At 31.7% G+C, this 15,099-nt stretch overlaps 1 protein-coding gene across 1 annotated transcript; it reads left to right on the forward strand.

Moving 5' to 3' along the window:
* Nucleotides 1-13,533: 13,533 nt before the first annotated feature.
* On the forward strand, nt 13,534-14,314 carry LOC108367490 (uncharacterized). Its single transcript, XM_017622113.1, has 2 exons — nt 13,534-14,068; nt 14,127-14,314. The coding sequence occupies exons 1-2, from the start codon at nt 13,534-13,536 to the stop codon at nt 14,312-14,314; spliced, it is 723 nt and encodes a 240-aa protein (XP_017477602.1).
* Nucleotides 14,315-15,099: the final 785 nt, after the last annotated feature.

Here is a 15,099-nt window from a genome sequence, read left to right on the forward strand (position 1 = left end):
TCCGATATTAAATAATCAATAATTGTTTATACCCGCATTTTGGCACATTGGCTCGTTGAATGTGCCATCTAATAAATAGTGTCGTCATTCTCCTTAGCTGCTTTTAAATGATGTCGTCACAAATTGGTGGCGGTGACATGAATACAGTGTAAGAAAATTCTTTTTCTATAATTGTTTCCTTATAGAAAAGTTGGTTTATTTTCCACCTTAGACATTCCGAATTCGTTCAAAATATGCTAATTTAAAACACAGAATTCTTTCAGTGTTCCTCCGGGGTTTTTGGACATGTACTGTTTCTTCAATTTAATAATGTTCGCTTTATTTTTGTGGAAACGAAAAATGTTTTGCAAGTTATGGATCATTTCTACACTCTTTCTTCAAATATTTCTCGTATTCCAGCTGTGCGCAGGCGTTTAGTTTTTCGCATCGTGTTTTTACATATTCGTAATTTAAATTTTTTAATAAAATCAAATGGTGGTAGTTCATGATTTTGTGTGGATTAATATCACAACACTGACTATTTGGCAATAACCTTTTTCATCTGTTAAAAAACAACACTTACGGGGCAATGTTTATTGTAAGAACAACATTTTTTTCTATGAATCGATATACTTTAAGCATTGTTGACGCTATTTCCATTTGAATAAGGTAATAGCGTCAATGACTTTATTTCCAAATTTTTGTTGACTTTATTTCGCTTTTGAAAAGGTAATAATGTCAATTGACTTTATTTCGCACCAGGATGGGAAATAAAGTCAATTGACCTTATATCCATTGACCTTATTACCTGTCACCAATAATAACATTGTATACGACTGAGACATCGGCGTAGCCAGAATGAAATTTAGGGGGGGGGGGATCGACCCTATTAAGCTGGTATTTCAGGGTACTATTTTATATATATATAAGGAAAATTTGATAGTAGTAGCCCCTACCTGGCTACTCCCATGGACTGAGATGCAATGAAATGAAAGATTTGGACCAAAATTGGTAACTCCATTCTCCGTTGGTAGCTTGGTTGGTTTGATGAAGCTTTTGGTAGGCAAAAATGTTTTGAAAACCCAACCAAATTGAACATTAAAATTTGTTCGCTTTATTTAAGTTTACACGTTCAAACCACTTCTTTCACTTCGCTTACACGTATAAGATTTCTTTATTTTTTTTCTATATTTTATTGCGCAGTCAATTTTCTGCAAACAAAAACTCACTTTCCAAAGCTATGACCAATTAGCAGTTGAAATTAACGAGAAATTACCTATCGTCTTGAAAGAAAAATTGGTGATAGGCAATTTGCAAAGTGTGAGTGTATTGGTAAAAAAGGGTGAGTGCATGCAAATTGAATCAAATTTGGAAATTTTTTTATTGAATTGCATAAAATGTCTGCTTTTGTTTTTTCGCTCACAAAAAAAATTTTTGATGTGAATTGAATCAATCTCAAAGATATTAACATATTTTACAAGCGTTTTTTATACAAAAACTTAATTATTTTATTTAAAGGCCCGAATTTATTTTGTTTAATCTTAAAGATTGCTGCGAATAATTAACCAATACCGTAAACAATATTATGTGTAGTTTAACCTTTTACTGCTAATTTGTGTAGCTAAAAATCACGCAAACTCGAGAAATCTCGTTTGAATAATGAGAAAATTTTGGTAGTTTGGAAGCTGATTTGGTAGGCGTTTTGGTATCTAAAAATATTTTCAAGTGGCAACGCTGGCAGCAGCAGCAGCATGCGTGAGAGAACCGGCATCTGTTACGCTCTCAACACTATTGTTGGCCACATTTGCATTCGTTGTAGCGGGACACGAAAGAGCGGCGTTTGGAATTGGGCTCACCCATATATGTAATACTTCTATATTGGCAGTAAGCTAACTTCTCAATGTGTAAGCATTCCGAAATCAAAGCGAGACAGTCTAGTACCGTTTTTGTCAATGAATTGTGTACTTGAGTGCCGTTTTTGTATATGTGTTGTGTACATGTTTATTTATAAACGTATGTGTTCCTTTTCTATTGTACGTGTTTATTGATATATCTGTACTGTAGTGTTTTCAGACGGTACTAGCTCTTACTGCCAATATAGGAGTATTACATATATGGGCTCACCGCATAATTGCTGTCGGTAGAATATGCAGTGTTGCCAACTTCTGATTCTCAAAAAGCACCAAAAACTTGGAAAAAAGCGTTTTACCACACTAAAAGCACCAAATGGTTTTGAATCAATTGATGCTTTTTTCATAACAGTTTGTATGTATTTAACAAAAACAAAAAATTAACAATATTTACAAGAATGCATACATAAATCAATAAACAAAACTTTTTGGCTCATAACGATTGAAAAGCCACATGCTATAATGACGCATGCTTACGACGTAATACACTACATTTAAACTGATATATCTTAAGAAAGAAAAATCGAATCCCAACAAACGAAAATCATGACCTAAGTAGAAATGAGCAAAAACAAAATTTGTTTTCTTTATATAACCTCAAATCTCGCCAAAACCGGTGATTTTGACAGTTTGAGGTTAGGATATCTCAAACTTCTAGTGCTAGAGCATAGGGATGGTTAGTGGTGGGTTGAAATTCGATTTTTTCCGAATTTCGAACATTGCCAAAACATTCGATTACACCATTCGAAATTCGGTGGCGGAAATTCGGTTTCATTCGAATTTTGCAAAATTTTTTTGAAGTGGAACCTCTTAATAGAGTTCGGAGATGTTTGTGTTAAATATTTAACATCAAGTCAAAAAGTCTGTATCGTTCAATTTAAAAAAAAATAGGAGTCGAATTAAAGGCTTCTCTTTTGTGTATGCACCATAGTTTTAGTTCTATGAAATGGGTTACCACAGGTCAGAAAATCAAATTCAAATAATCGCTTCCGCAGATGTTTGCGTTAAATATTTAACACCAGGTCATAAAATCTGTATCGTTCGTTTTATTTTTAAAAATGGGGGTAGGAGTCAAATGAAAGGGCTTGCCCTGTAGATGTGTAACATGGTTTTAGTTTTGTGTCATATGTAAGAAAATCAAAATCAAATTATTTAATAAGTTAAATAGATTAATTCAATATGGGTATCAATCGAAATGGTTTTGAATAAACTTTATTTTTTAATTACATTTAGGAGGGTTGCCGCCTGTTTGAAAAGTCGAATTTAGTTAAAGAAGTGTTATACTTAAAATACTATGCAACAATTTAAATATTTTTGAGGTGCTTGAAGAGAGTGGCCACCTGTTTAAAAAGTTAAACTCAAATTACACTGTGCGACAGCCGAACCCAGCCCGGACTTTGTTAACATTTTCTGAATGTATACCCATTAAGTAGTAAAACGATCGATGGATTTGCAAAATTTAGCTCATATTTTTATTTTATGGCCTACTAAAGTTTTCATATCTCGGCCTAAGTAGTTTTCAAAAAAGTCGAAAAAATAGTTAAAATAAATGTCTGAGCGAAATTGAAGGTTGAGACATATATATTAAAATTTCTAGGGAAATGTTTTCGTAGAACATTTTAACCCATTAGCTACCGCCTAAAACGGTCATTTTTGACACTTACTTCAAGAAATCTCGCAAAAAGCAAATTTGGAAGATCGTTACTGGATTGATATAATTTAAAAAATTATTCTCCGGAAAATTTTACTAGGGGTCTTCTCAGGCAAAAGCTTCATGCTATCAACGTAAAACCCTCTAAAAATTATTAAAAAAAAATCAACGAATTGACTAGTTTTTTATACAAAAATTTTTAAAATTGAGTTTGGAATGACAGATCGAAAAACATGTAATTTTGCACTTGAATCTCTAAGACAAATGAAGTGCCGCACACAGTGATGGCAAATTTAGTTAGAAAGAAGAAAGGTAAAGAGTTGATTCTTTTTAAATAAATATGAAATTCGACTTTTTCTAGAAAAATTCGATTTTATCCGAATTTTAGCAACACAAAGTTCGATTTCGAAAATTCGCCATTTTGGAGCTAAAATTCGATTAAAATTCGAATATCGAAGCTTCGAATATCGAATTTACCCATCCCTACTAGAGCAATTTTGCGGCCAGATTTGGATTCAGCACCAAGAAACGACGTATTTTACTCAGGTGGTACATAAATAAAAATTTTTACAAATAATTAGAAAGAAAAAATGAAATACTTAACTTACTCGCATATCTATATTGAGGTTAGGATATCTCAAAATTCTAGTGCTAGAGCAATTGTGCGGCCAGATTTGGATTCAGCAGGTGGTACAAAAATAAAAATTTTTACAAATAATTAGAAAAGAAAAAAGAAATACTTAACTTACTCGCATATCTATTTACTAGCATTTTCAACACGAATAGAATTGAACAAGGTGAATTTGCAAGTTCAGCTTTTTATCAATCGTGGTTGTATTTAAGTGCATTTAAATTTGTAGATTTTTGTAAATTCAGTGCTGCCACAGCATTAAATATTTAAAAATTATTTCATTATTATTATTTTTTAACTATATCGGAGTAATTTTAGTTCAGAAAAAAGCACTAAAAAGGCACTAGGCACTAAATAATTTTTTTTTGCGTTTTAATTATCAAAAAGCACTAAATCTAGTGCTTAAAGCACCAAGTTGGTAACTATGACAATATGTGTTAGTAGCACACGAAAGAGCGCCATCGACATTTGAAGCTTGTAAAGATATGTGATCGGCCGTCACAGCTCCAGTAGATGTTGACAACGAAGTCAAATAGTCATTAGGCGGTAGGTTATTAATTTTGTCATTTCCACCCGCATTAACCACTGAATTCGATCTGTCAGGAGAGCGTGTATTTATCATAGGCGAATTTGCACCAGACTGTTTTGTTGTCACACCCAGCGTTGTCACAGACACATTTTTTTCCTACCAAAATTTCCTACCATAACCAACCAAAACCTACCAAACATTTTTTTCAGTTTTAATATTTTTTCAATGTCAATTTTATAAAAAACATAGCTAACATAACATTTAGTAAAACTAAAACACAGCTAGTACAATAAAAACAAAATAGCTGCGTATAGCGATTCATTTTACTGTACATACATACATATCATCATTAGATACGAATAAAAACGCGAGCTCAAAAGTTGACAGCGAAAAAAGACGCGTAAAAAAATTTCGGCGAAGAAGAACTCTTAACATTGGCGAGGGCAAAGAAGGATGCGTTAACCACTTTGACGCGGAAGAAAGACGAAGAAGACTTATTTTCGCGGTCAATTATGTTTACAAGTATACGAATTCCCCAAAGAGTTTTTCCGGAATAATGTTGAATCCATGTTAACACGTCTTTTTTTCGTAAATTTTTTTCACGCATCCTTTTTTGCCGTCAAAACACCCGAGCGTCTTTATTCGTGTCAAGTGACTATATTATTATTATTACTTCGGAGATACCCGCGTTGCGAGTATCGCTCCAATATTAGGCTATTTAAAAAGCTCAGCACTTTGGATGATGCCATGTTCACAATTTTAGATGGAGAAGACAATCCTTCCCCATGGTGCAACAATCTACTATTCATGCTTCGTAGACAGGCACATAGAATATACTCTGGGGTTTCCTTCACCGGCCCACAAAACCTACAGTCAGTCTATACAGAAAGACCATTTAAATCAATCGGTACGTTAACTTGCAGTGTGCTGTCAGGTAGCCAGTGAGTTAACGTATCTTTCGGAGTTCCTCCTGAAAAGTTATGAATCTCTTTGATTATCTTATTCCCTTCGACTTCCGCCAGTGGGCGGCGATTCCCAGCTAGCTCCTAAGTAGGTCTGCAGTGTATCCTTTAGATGTACCGCAAAAAGGCTCGGAACTATGCAAACGCATTTGGGCCCCTCTCTTTGCAAGTCAGTCAGCCCTTTCGTTGCCTTCAAACCCTTCATGTCCCTGAACGCTCCACAGCGGTACGCAATTGTGGGCTCCTAGATGGTTCAAGAGCTCACAAGCCTTGATGCCGTTTTAAGAGACCCTAAGGCGTCTAACGCTGCCAGAATATCTGGCGTAATATTTGTTCTGGCCTCATTTGCTTTCTACGATAAAATTCGCGAACACAGACTTCGATTGCGAAGGCCTCCGCCCTGAATATGGTTGGGTACAAGCCCATTGGCAGACTTTCCTGAAATCTTGGTCCAAGTACGCCATAAAGTATATATGGATGTTCGTATTGTATATAGGCAAGAATAAGGGTATACGTTTGTACTGAGGAATCATGTTTGCGGCCGCCGTTATACGAACGCACCGGTGAAATATTCATGTAAAAAAAAAAATTATTACTCGTAGTCCCGAAACCTACCAAAATCTAATCAAGCCTACCAACCTACCAAATGGAAAAAAAACCTACCAGTTTTGGTAGGAAAAGCACATGTTTGGCAACACTGGTCACACCACTAGGTTTCAATGCACTTTTCACTGCACTTAGCTGTAGAATCGAGTCAGTGGTGTCACTGACCTTAGATTGAGAGCGTGTTCGGATTCTATTGGATTTGTTATCACCTTCACCCAAACTTCCTGAGTTTATGTGAATATTTGCAGCAGAGTTTAAAAAGTTTTTGAACCTGCTCAAATGTTTCAAAGCATCACTTATGTTCGCTTTAGAGAACGTTGGTAAATTGTTGATACAATTCTCACACGTATACAACACGTTCTTATTGTTTTTTAGCAGATTTAAGCAACCAGAATTTAATTTAGCACATCTATTATGGATAATGTTCTTTCATATGCCACAACAAATAAACTCAGCTTCGCACTGAGTATTGCATTTAACACAGTTCGTCATGACGTAAGCAAGTGCATATACATATGTACATGTGTATGCAGCGAAATATAATAGAAACTTCTAACGGAATAGGCAAAAACGGGAGCGAATAAAAAACGCGTCGGCACCCGACGACGGCTACTTAGTTGATAGATATAGATATAGATATAGATATAGATATAGATATAGATATCGATATAGATATAGATATAGATAGAGATATAGATATAGATATAGAGATAGATATAGATATAGATATAGCTATAGATATAGATATAGATATCGATATAGATATAGATATAGATAGAGATATAGATATAGATATAGAGATAGATATAGATATAGATATAGCTATAGATATAGATATAGATATCGATATAGATATAGATATAGATAGAGATATAGATATAGATATAGAGATAGATATAGATATAGATATAGCTATAGATATAGATATAGATATCGATATAGATATAGATATAGATAGAGATATAGATATAGATATAGAGATAGATATAGATATAGATATAGCTATAGATATAGATATAGATATCGATATAGATATAGATATAGATAGAGATATAGATATAGATATAGAGATAGATATAGATATAGATATAGCTATAGATATAGATATAGATATCGATATAGATATAGATATAGATAGAGATATAGATATAGATATAGAGATAGATATAGATATAGATATAGCTATAGATATAGATATAGATATCGATATAGATATAGATATAGATAGAGATATAGATATAGATATAGAGATAGATATAGATATAGATATAGCTATAGATATAGATATAGATATCGATATAGATATAGATATAGATAGAGATATAGATATAGATATAGAGATAGATATAGATATAGATATAGCTATAGATATAGATATAGATATCGATATAGATATAGATATAGATAGAGATATAGATATAGATATAGAGATAGATATAGATATAGATATAGCTATAGATATAGATATAGATATCGATATAGATATAGATATAGATAGAGATATAGATATAGATATAGAGATAGATATAGATATAGATATAGCTATAGATATAGATATAGATATCGATATAGATATAGATATAGATAGAGATATAGATATAGATATAGAGATAGATATAGATATAGATATAGCTATAGATATAGATATAGATATCGATATAGATATAGATATAGATAGAGATATAGATATAGATATAGAGATAGATATAGATATAGATATAGCTATAGATATAGATATAGATATCGATATAGATATAGATATAGATAGAGATATAGATATAGATATAGAGATAGATATAGATATAGATATAGCTATAGATATAGATATAGATATCGATATAGATATAGATATAGATAGAGATATAGATATAGATATAGAGATAGATATAGATATAGATATAGCTATAGATATAGATATAGATATCGATATAGATATAGATATAGATAGAGATATAGATATAGATATAGAGATAGATATAGATATAGATATAGCTATAGATATAGATATAGATATCGATATAGATATAGATATAGATAGAGATATAGATATAGATATAGAGATAGATATAGATATAGATATAGCTATAGATATAGATATAGATATCGATATAGATATAGATATAGATAGAGATATAGATATAGATATAGAGATAGATATAGATATAGATATAGCTATAGATATAGATATAGATATCGATATAGATATAGATATAGATAGAGATATAGATATAGATATAGAGATAGATATAGATATAGATATAGCTATAGATATAGATATAGATATCGATATAGATATAGATATAGATAGAGATATAGATATAGATATAGAGATAGATATAGATATAGATATAGCTATAGATATAGATATAGATATCGATATAGATATAGATATAGATAGAGATATAGATATAGATATAGAGATAGATATAGATATAGATATAGCTATAGATATAGATATAGATATCGATATAGATATAGATATAGATAGAGATATAGATATAGATATAGAGATAGATATAGATATAGATATAGCTATAGATATAGATATAGATATCGATATAGATATAGATATAGATAGAGATATAGATATAGATATAGAGATAGATATAGATATAGATATAGCTATAGATATAGATATAGATATCGATATAGATATAGATATAGATAGAGATATAGATATAGATATAGAGATAGATATAGATATAGATATAGCTATAGATATAGATATAGATATCGATATAGATATAGATATAGATAGAGATATAGATATAGATATAGAGATAGATATAGATATAGATATAGCTATAGATATAGATATAGATATCGATATAGATATAGATATAGATAGAGATATAGATATAGATATAGAGATAGATATAGATATAGATATAGCTATAGATATAGATATAGATATCGATATAGATATAGATATAGATAGAGATATAGATATAGATATAGAGATAGATATAGATATAGATATAGCTATAGATATAGATATAGATATCGATATAGATATAGATATAGATAGAGATATAGATATAGATATAGAGATAGATATAGATATAGATATAGCTATAGATATAGATATAGATATCGATATAGATATAGATATAGATAGAGATATAGATATAGATATAGAGATAGATATAGATATAGATATAGCTATAGATATAGATATAGATATCGATATAGATATAGATATAGATAGAGATATAGATATAGATATAGAGATAGATATAGATATAGATATAGCTATAGATATAGATATAGATATCGATATAGATATAGATATAGATAGAGATATAGATATAGATATAGAGATAGATATAGATATAGATATAGCTATAGATATAGATATAGATATCGATATAGATATAGATATAGATAGAGATATAGATATAGATATAGAGATAGATATAGATATAGATATAGCTATAGATATAGATATAGATATCGATATAGATATAGATATAGATAGAGATATAGATATAGATATAGAGATAGATATAGATATAGATATAGCTATAGATATAGATATAGATATCGATATAGATATAGATATAGATAGAGATATAGATATAGATATAGAGATAGATATAGATATAGATATAGCTATAGATATAGATATAGATATCGATATAGATATAGATATAGATAGAGATATAGATATAGATATAGAGATAGATATAGATATAGATATAGCTATAGATATAGATATAGATATCGATATAGATATAGATATAGATAGAGATATAGATATAGATATAGAGATAGATATAGATATAGATATAGCTATAGATATAGATATAGATATCGATATAGATATAGATATAGATAGAGATATAGATATAGATATAGAGATAGATATAGATATAGATATAGATATAGATATAGATATAGATATAGATCGTATGCTCTTGTAGGAGAAGAGTAACGAGCAATCCTAAATAGTATATCCTGCTATTTTAAAGTCCTTGGAGGTATTTTTAATTTGGACACTTGTAGCTATAAACGAAGGGGTACCCATGATTATATGATGACAACTGTTCGATATACGCGAGTTCTCAAATTCCATGCTCGTTCACATAAGCAAATTTTTGCCATGTTGATGGAATTCCAGCAACCAAAAATTTAGCAAAATTCGCAATAATTCACGCACAAGAACCAATCTGACAAAACGGATAACATATCAGAAATCAGCATCTTAAATATACCCCAAAGCGATGCGGAAATAATTTTGTTCACCGAAAGCGCTCGCTCAGGACCATAATTGGTCTGTAAAAGGTTTTGGCCTTAAAAAACAATCTTTATTTATACCTTCACCAATTTTGGAAATACCATAAATATGCCATAAATGACGACTTGGCTAAAAACATGTTAGGCTTTATTCACAAACAAAAACGTTACAATGTTTTTAATACATGTGTGGAGCTTACATTTTTATTTTTTAGTTAAGTGTTCATGACCTAAATTAAAGTATTGTGTATGGAAATGGCTCGACCATTGAAAAATATTGGTTTAATAAATTTAAATTAATAGGTTGTAACTCGGTTGGGAAAAATTTCGAATACGTAGTTGAGCGAGTTTCTGTCCTGCTTATCTTAATACAAATATCTATTACCCAAAAATCATTTTTTGAGCGTATAAAGTTTTCTGTAAAAGCGATATTCAGTAGCTGTAAAAAGGTGTTTTGAATCGAAAAACCTATTCGGCGAGAAGTTACCAACAAATCGGGATGTAATAGAGAAGTAGTGGTTAGAAGTGCATACCACCATTCTGCAGGGCCTGCGATCGAGCCCAGTTTCCGACTAACATCAAAAACAAAGGAAAAGAAAAAGGTTTGTCTAATAGCGGTCGCCCCTCGACAGAAATGCAATCGCCGCTCGGAGACGGGGTAAAACTTTAGGTCCCTGCCATTTGTGCGGCAACATCAAGGCGCAGGCCACAAATTGGAGGAGAAACTCGGCCAAATACTATATATATTGTGTTTGCATTTCAAATACCCCTGAAATTTATGGTATTCTCGATCTATCCCAGATTAACATATAGGTATCCGGAATACTCGATTCCATTATTCGACTGTTGGATGTTGTTTTGTTTGACTATTTTTTGTGATAAAAGAATATTTTTCGATAACAGCGTTATACATATGGGTGATTCCGTGTCAAATCGTCCAATGGTTGGACTCAAGCCCTTTCGATTTGGATGAAGTTTGGTTTTTTTCAACCTATAGTGAAGTTCCGAAACAGAAAAAAATTTAAAAATTTTTGAAAAAGTTATGCGAAAATCAAAATTTCACTATTTTTCCAGTTTTTCAAGTTAATTTTTGAATATCCCAAAAACTATTATAGCTACAAAAAACATCTTGGACTCGTTTTAAAGGGGTGCTACAAAAATATATGTAACAAAAAAATATATTGAAAAATACAAAATTTCTCAATTTTTAAAATTGAATAAACCAAAAACTATTATTTTTTTCGCAAAATATTTTTTTGCACTGTACCTCTGCATTTTAAAATATGCTAAAATTTTCACGGAGGTGTTTTTTGTTGGATATGGATTTTTGAGTTTTGGTAATTCAATACATATTAGATATTATGCTTTAATTGTTAATGTTACATATTAATTCAATAAATATTAGATGTTACACATCCATTTGTACTTGGAGAACTCATTTTTATTACAAAAACGTAGCGTCTTTAATTAATTAAACACTGGACTCTTTTAGTTCTTATAAACTAAAGCAACAACTTTGCATTCAATAATGCGCAAATTTTCTTGGGCTTTAGAAATTTATTTTGCCCGGCTTTCAAACAAAAGTGATGTTGAATCGCGTTCTTTTTCTTGTTCGCAAGGAATACTAGCTAAGTTTTGTACGGTTTCTGAACATTAATCCATTACTTCCATAAACGCCGAGGTTATTTCGGTGACTGCCTGTAACTTTGTCACTTTTCTTGGCGGAGGGTCCTCACTTCCGTCTTCATCCACGATTGTAGATATGGAAAAAGAGGATGCCCTTTTATATGAGTGAAAATCTCTCAAGTGGACCACCCCAAATTGGATGGTCAAGACTTTTTCGCACAAATCACTTTATTGGGTTTACAAAAAAAAAAAAATATATAATTTGGGCAATTTTAGTTAGATTAGGCGTGTTACTCAGGTGTACGTGGCGTATGAGGAATTGGATAGTGGCATCCACAGAACATTATTGCTGTAAACCAGTGATATGTTTACTTATAGTCTAACAAAATATAGGAAAAGCGTCGTCTTTAATAACTGCTGGTCAAATTGGACAAAGCGCTTTAGTATGCATTTTATCTGCATGCTTTTTAATATGTTGAAAACATTGCTGGAAAACCTCTATTTTCCTATTTTTTCAAATTTCTATTTTTTATATTTAATCAGTTGCACCAAATATGCGTTTCGGTGGTCTAAAATGTCTGTATTTTAATTTTTTTCTATAAATTCGAGTTTATTACATATGTATGCATGAAAAAGTTTGAAATATCATTTCTCTACTGCTTCGACTTAAAAGAAAATATTGTAATCATTATTTCTTTATTCGTAACTTTTTTATTTCTGTGGATTCTACGTAAAGCTAAACCATCTAATCTTTGTTCCCCAGTTTTACTTCGTAAATATGATTTAAGCTTAAGAAGAGCGTTCACTGGAAGTAAGTGTCACAGGAAGTGTTGGGCCTATCTGCAACAATCGGTACAGTATATTTTGCTTTGCTGCCTCTATGCCTAAGTGCGTGCAATTGTACAACTAGTATCAATTATCAAAGAAAGTATTACGTTTACCTGCACTAGCCCTACAATTACCTAATTTTACAACCTTTTATTTATTTTGCTCATCTCCCAGAACAACGAAAATGGCTATCAATTTATGTAGTTATATAGGTAATTAAATACCATTCGGTAAAAATTTCGCTTGCAGTAATTTCTACGAGGTAAGTGCTCCTCCATTATTTGCTTTCATAGGGATTCGGATACCTTCCTCATTGAAGTAGTAAAGAAAACTCGCTTAAGTGCCTTTTTTGGTTAAGTGCACAAGTTTTTCGGGCAAAGAAGGATGTGCAGCTAAGCAAAATATACTGTATACCTTTAGGTATAGTGATTGATTGAAAACATCAAGAGCGTCTAGCGTCGTTAATTGATGGCATGGTAACGAAATGTGCGAAACCATTATTTAATCAATATAAGCAAATATTTCAAATCTTAAATTCATTTACTTGAGTTGTATCAAATTTTTATATTAATTCAATGAGTAAATTAGAAGACTTATTAGCAAAGAAGAAATCAGTGGTTCCAGTTCTTGATCTCAGTAAAAGCATTGTTCAGACCAAGGAAGAGTTCAAGCGTCTAATGGAAAAGGTTCCAGACTATAAAATGAGGTCAATAAAAGTACGAGCAGATGAAATAAAGTTTAAGGAAAAAGACTTCTCATTTAAAACTCCAAGGAAAGAAGTCAGGAAATTAATGAAGCATAATGGTGAGCGTGCAGTAATTTATACTTACGCAGATCCAGTTCCATCCGAGATGAAGGATGTTCCTATAATGGACTTGTGTGCAGTGCCTATTGATTGGAAAATGCTCACAACATTGCGTCCCAAATCGAGACTGGAAGAAGAGTACTTTAGTCGAATGACTGATATGGCTAAGTCGCAATTGAAAACAGAAATGCGTGATAGAAGGGAGTTTATGCTCAACAATTGCGTTAAAAAGGCCAAAAACAAATCGGGAATTGTGGAAACTAGATTAGCGGTGTGTACCGAATGTGGTCAAGAAATGTGCTCAGGTATGCGAAAACAATTTTTTGATATTCACCGCTGACAAAAGATTTTATTTATTTCCAGGAAAGGCTTGTATGGATTTTAATTATGACTTATTTCAGCGTGTAGAGCCGAAATTTGCAAAACCAAAACCGCCCACACATAATGCCAATAAAGGAAAGTTGGCTGGCCGTAAATCGTTTTCTAAAGATGGATCGAAGAGTAAACAGAGAAAGCCTGCTACTAAAGGAACAGTCAATAGCGTGCAGTAAGAGTATATCTTCTTTCCTATTTGATTGAAATAATAACATCACCTTTACTATAAAATATAATAAATTGACATTTTAAATAAAAAAAATTAATTAACAAATTATTTTTTATTTATTTACAAATTCAGATTTGTTAAACTAGCTATCAAGTCGCTAATTCTAACTAACTATTTGCCGGCCTCTATTTCACATCAGAGACTTTTCCCGTTCGTTTTTGCAAGTTCTTCCCCAAATATGCTCTTGCTCCACGATTGAGAGAAATAGAGATTGCGCCAATCGCGGTACCGCTAAAGCTGAAATTAGTCAAGAACGCAGAACGTATACTTAAACGCAGTCTGTATACGCAGAATTTTGTCGATTACTGGAGCTCTCAGTGTTGCTTACTACAGTGTTGCCACTCATCAATGCCTTTTCATAAACTTACACTTTCCACTACAATTTTTCGTGTTACAATACATCGTAGCTAAATATAATCTACTTAGTTTTCAACAAAAAACCTTATTCAATGGTAAATTTCAAATATTTTAAACGTATTTTGAATAGGAAATGATAACTTGTTTACCATCTGCAAAACTGACGAAGTGGCAACCATCTATAAAAGAAAGAAATCTGCTGACACGGAAAAATCTAAATTCCGCAGATTTCTGCGCTACGGGCTACAGCTACAGAAAAATTCTGCGATGTTGAGTTTTCATTTACATGGCGCTCTGGTATGACAGATCGTGTCAGCTGACTCGGTTTTACGTACCGGTACGTTTACGTTCTTGACTAATTTCAGCTTAATCCGC

This window comes from Rhagoletis zephyria, unplaced genomic scaffold (genome assembly GCF_001687245.7).
Source record: "Rhagoletis zephyria isolate East Lansing unplaced genomic scaffold, Rhagoletis_zephyria_1.1 Rzeph_scaffold_02701, whole genome shotgun sequence".
Lineage (NCBI taxonomy): Eukaryota > Metazoa > Arthropoda > Insecta > Diptera > Tephritidae > Rhagoletis > Rhagoletis zephyria.

Excerpts from the sequence above, each read along its gene's own strand:
- LOC108367490 (XM_017622113.1), top strand. The coding sequence starts at position 13,534 with ATGAGTAAATTAGAAGACTTATTAGCAAAGAAGAAATCAGTGGTTCCA. Across the intron at positions 14,069-14,126 it reads TGGTCAAGAAATGTGCTCAG|GAAAGGCTTGTATGGATTTT; the intron begins GTATGCGAAAAC and ends ATTTATTTCCAG.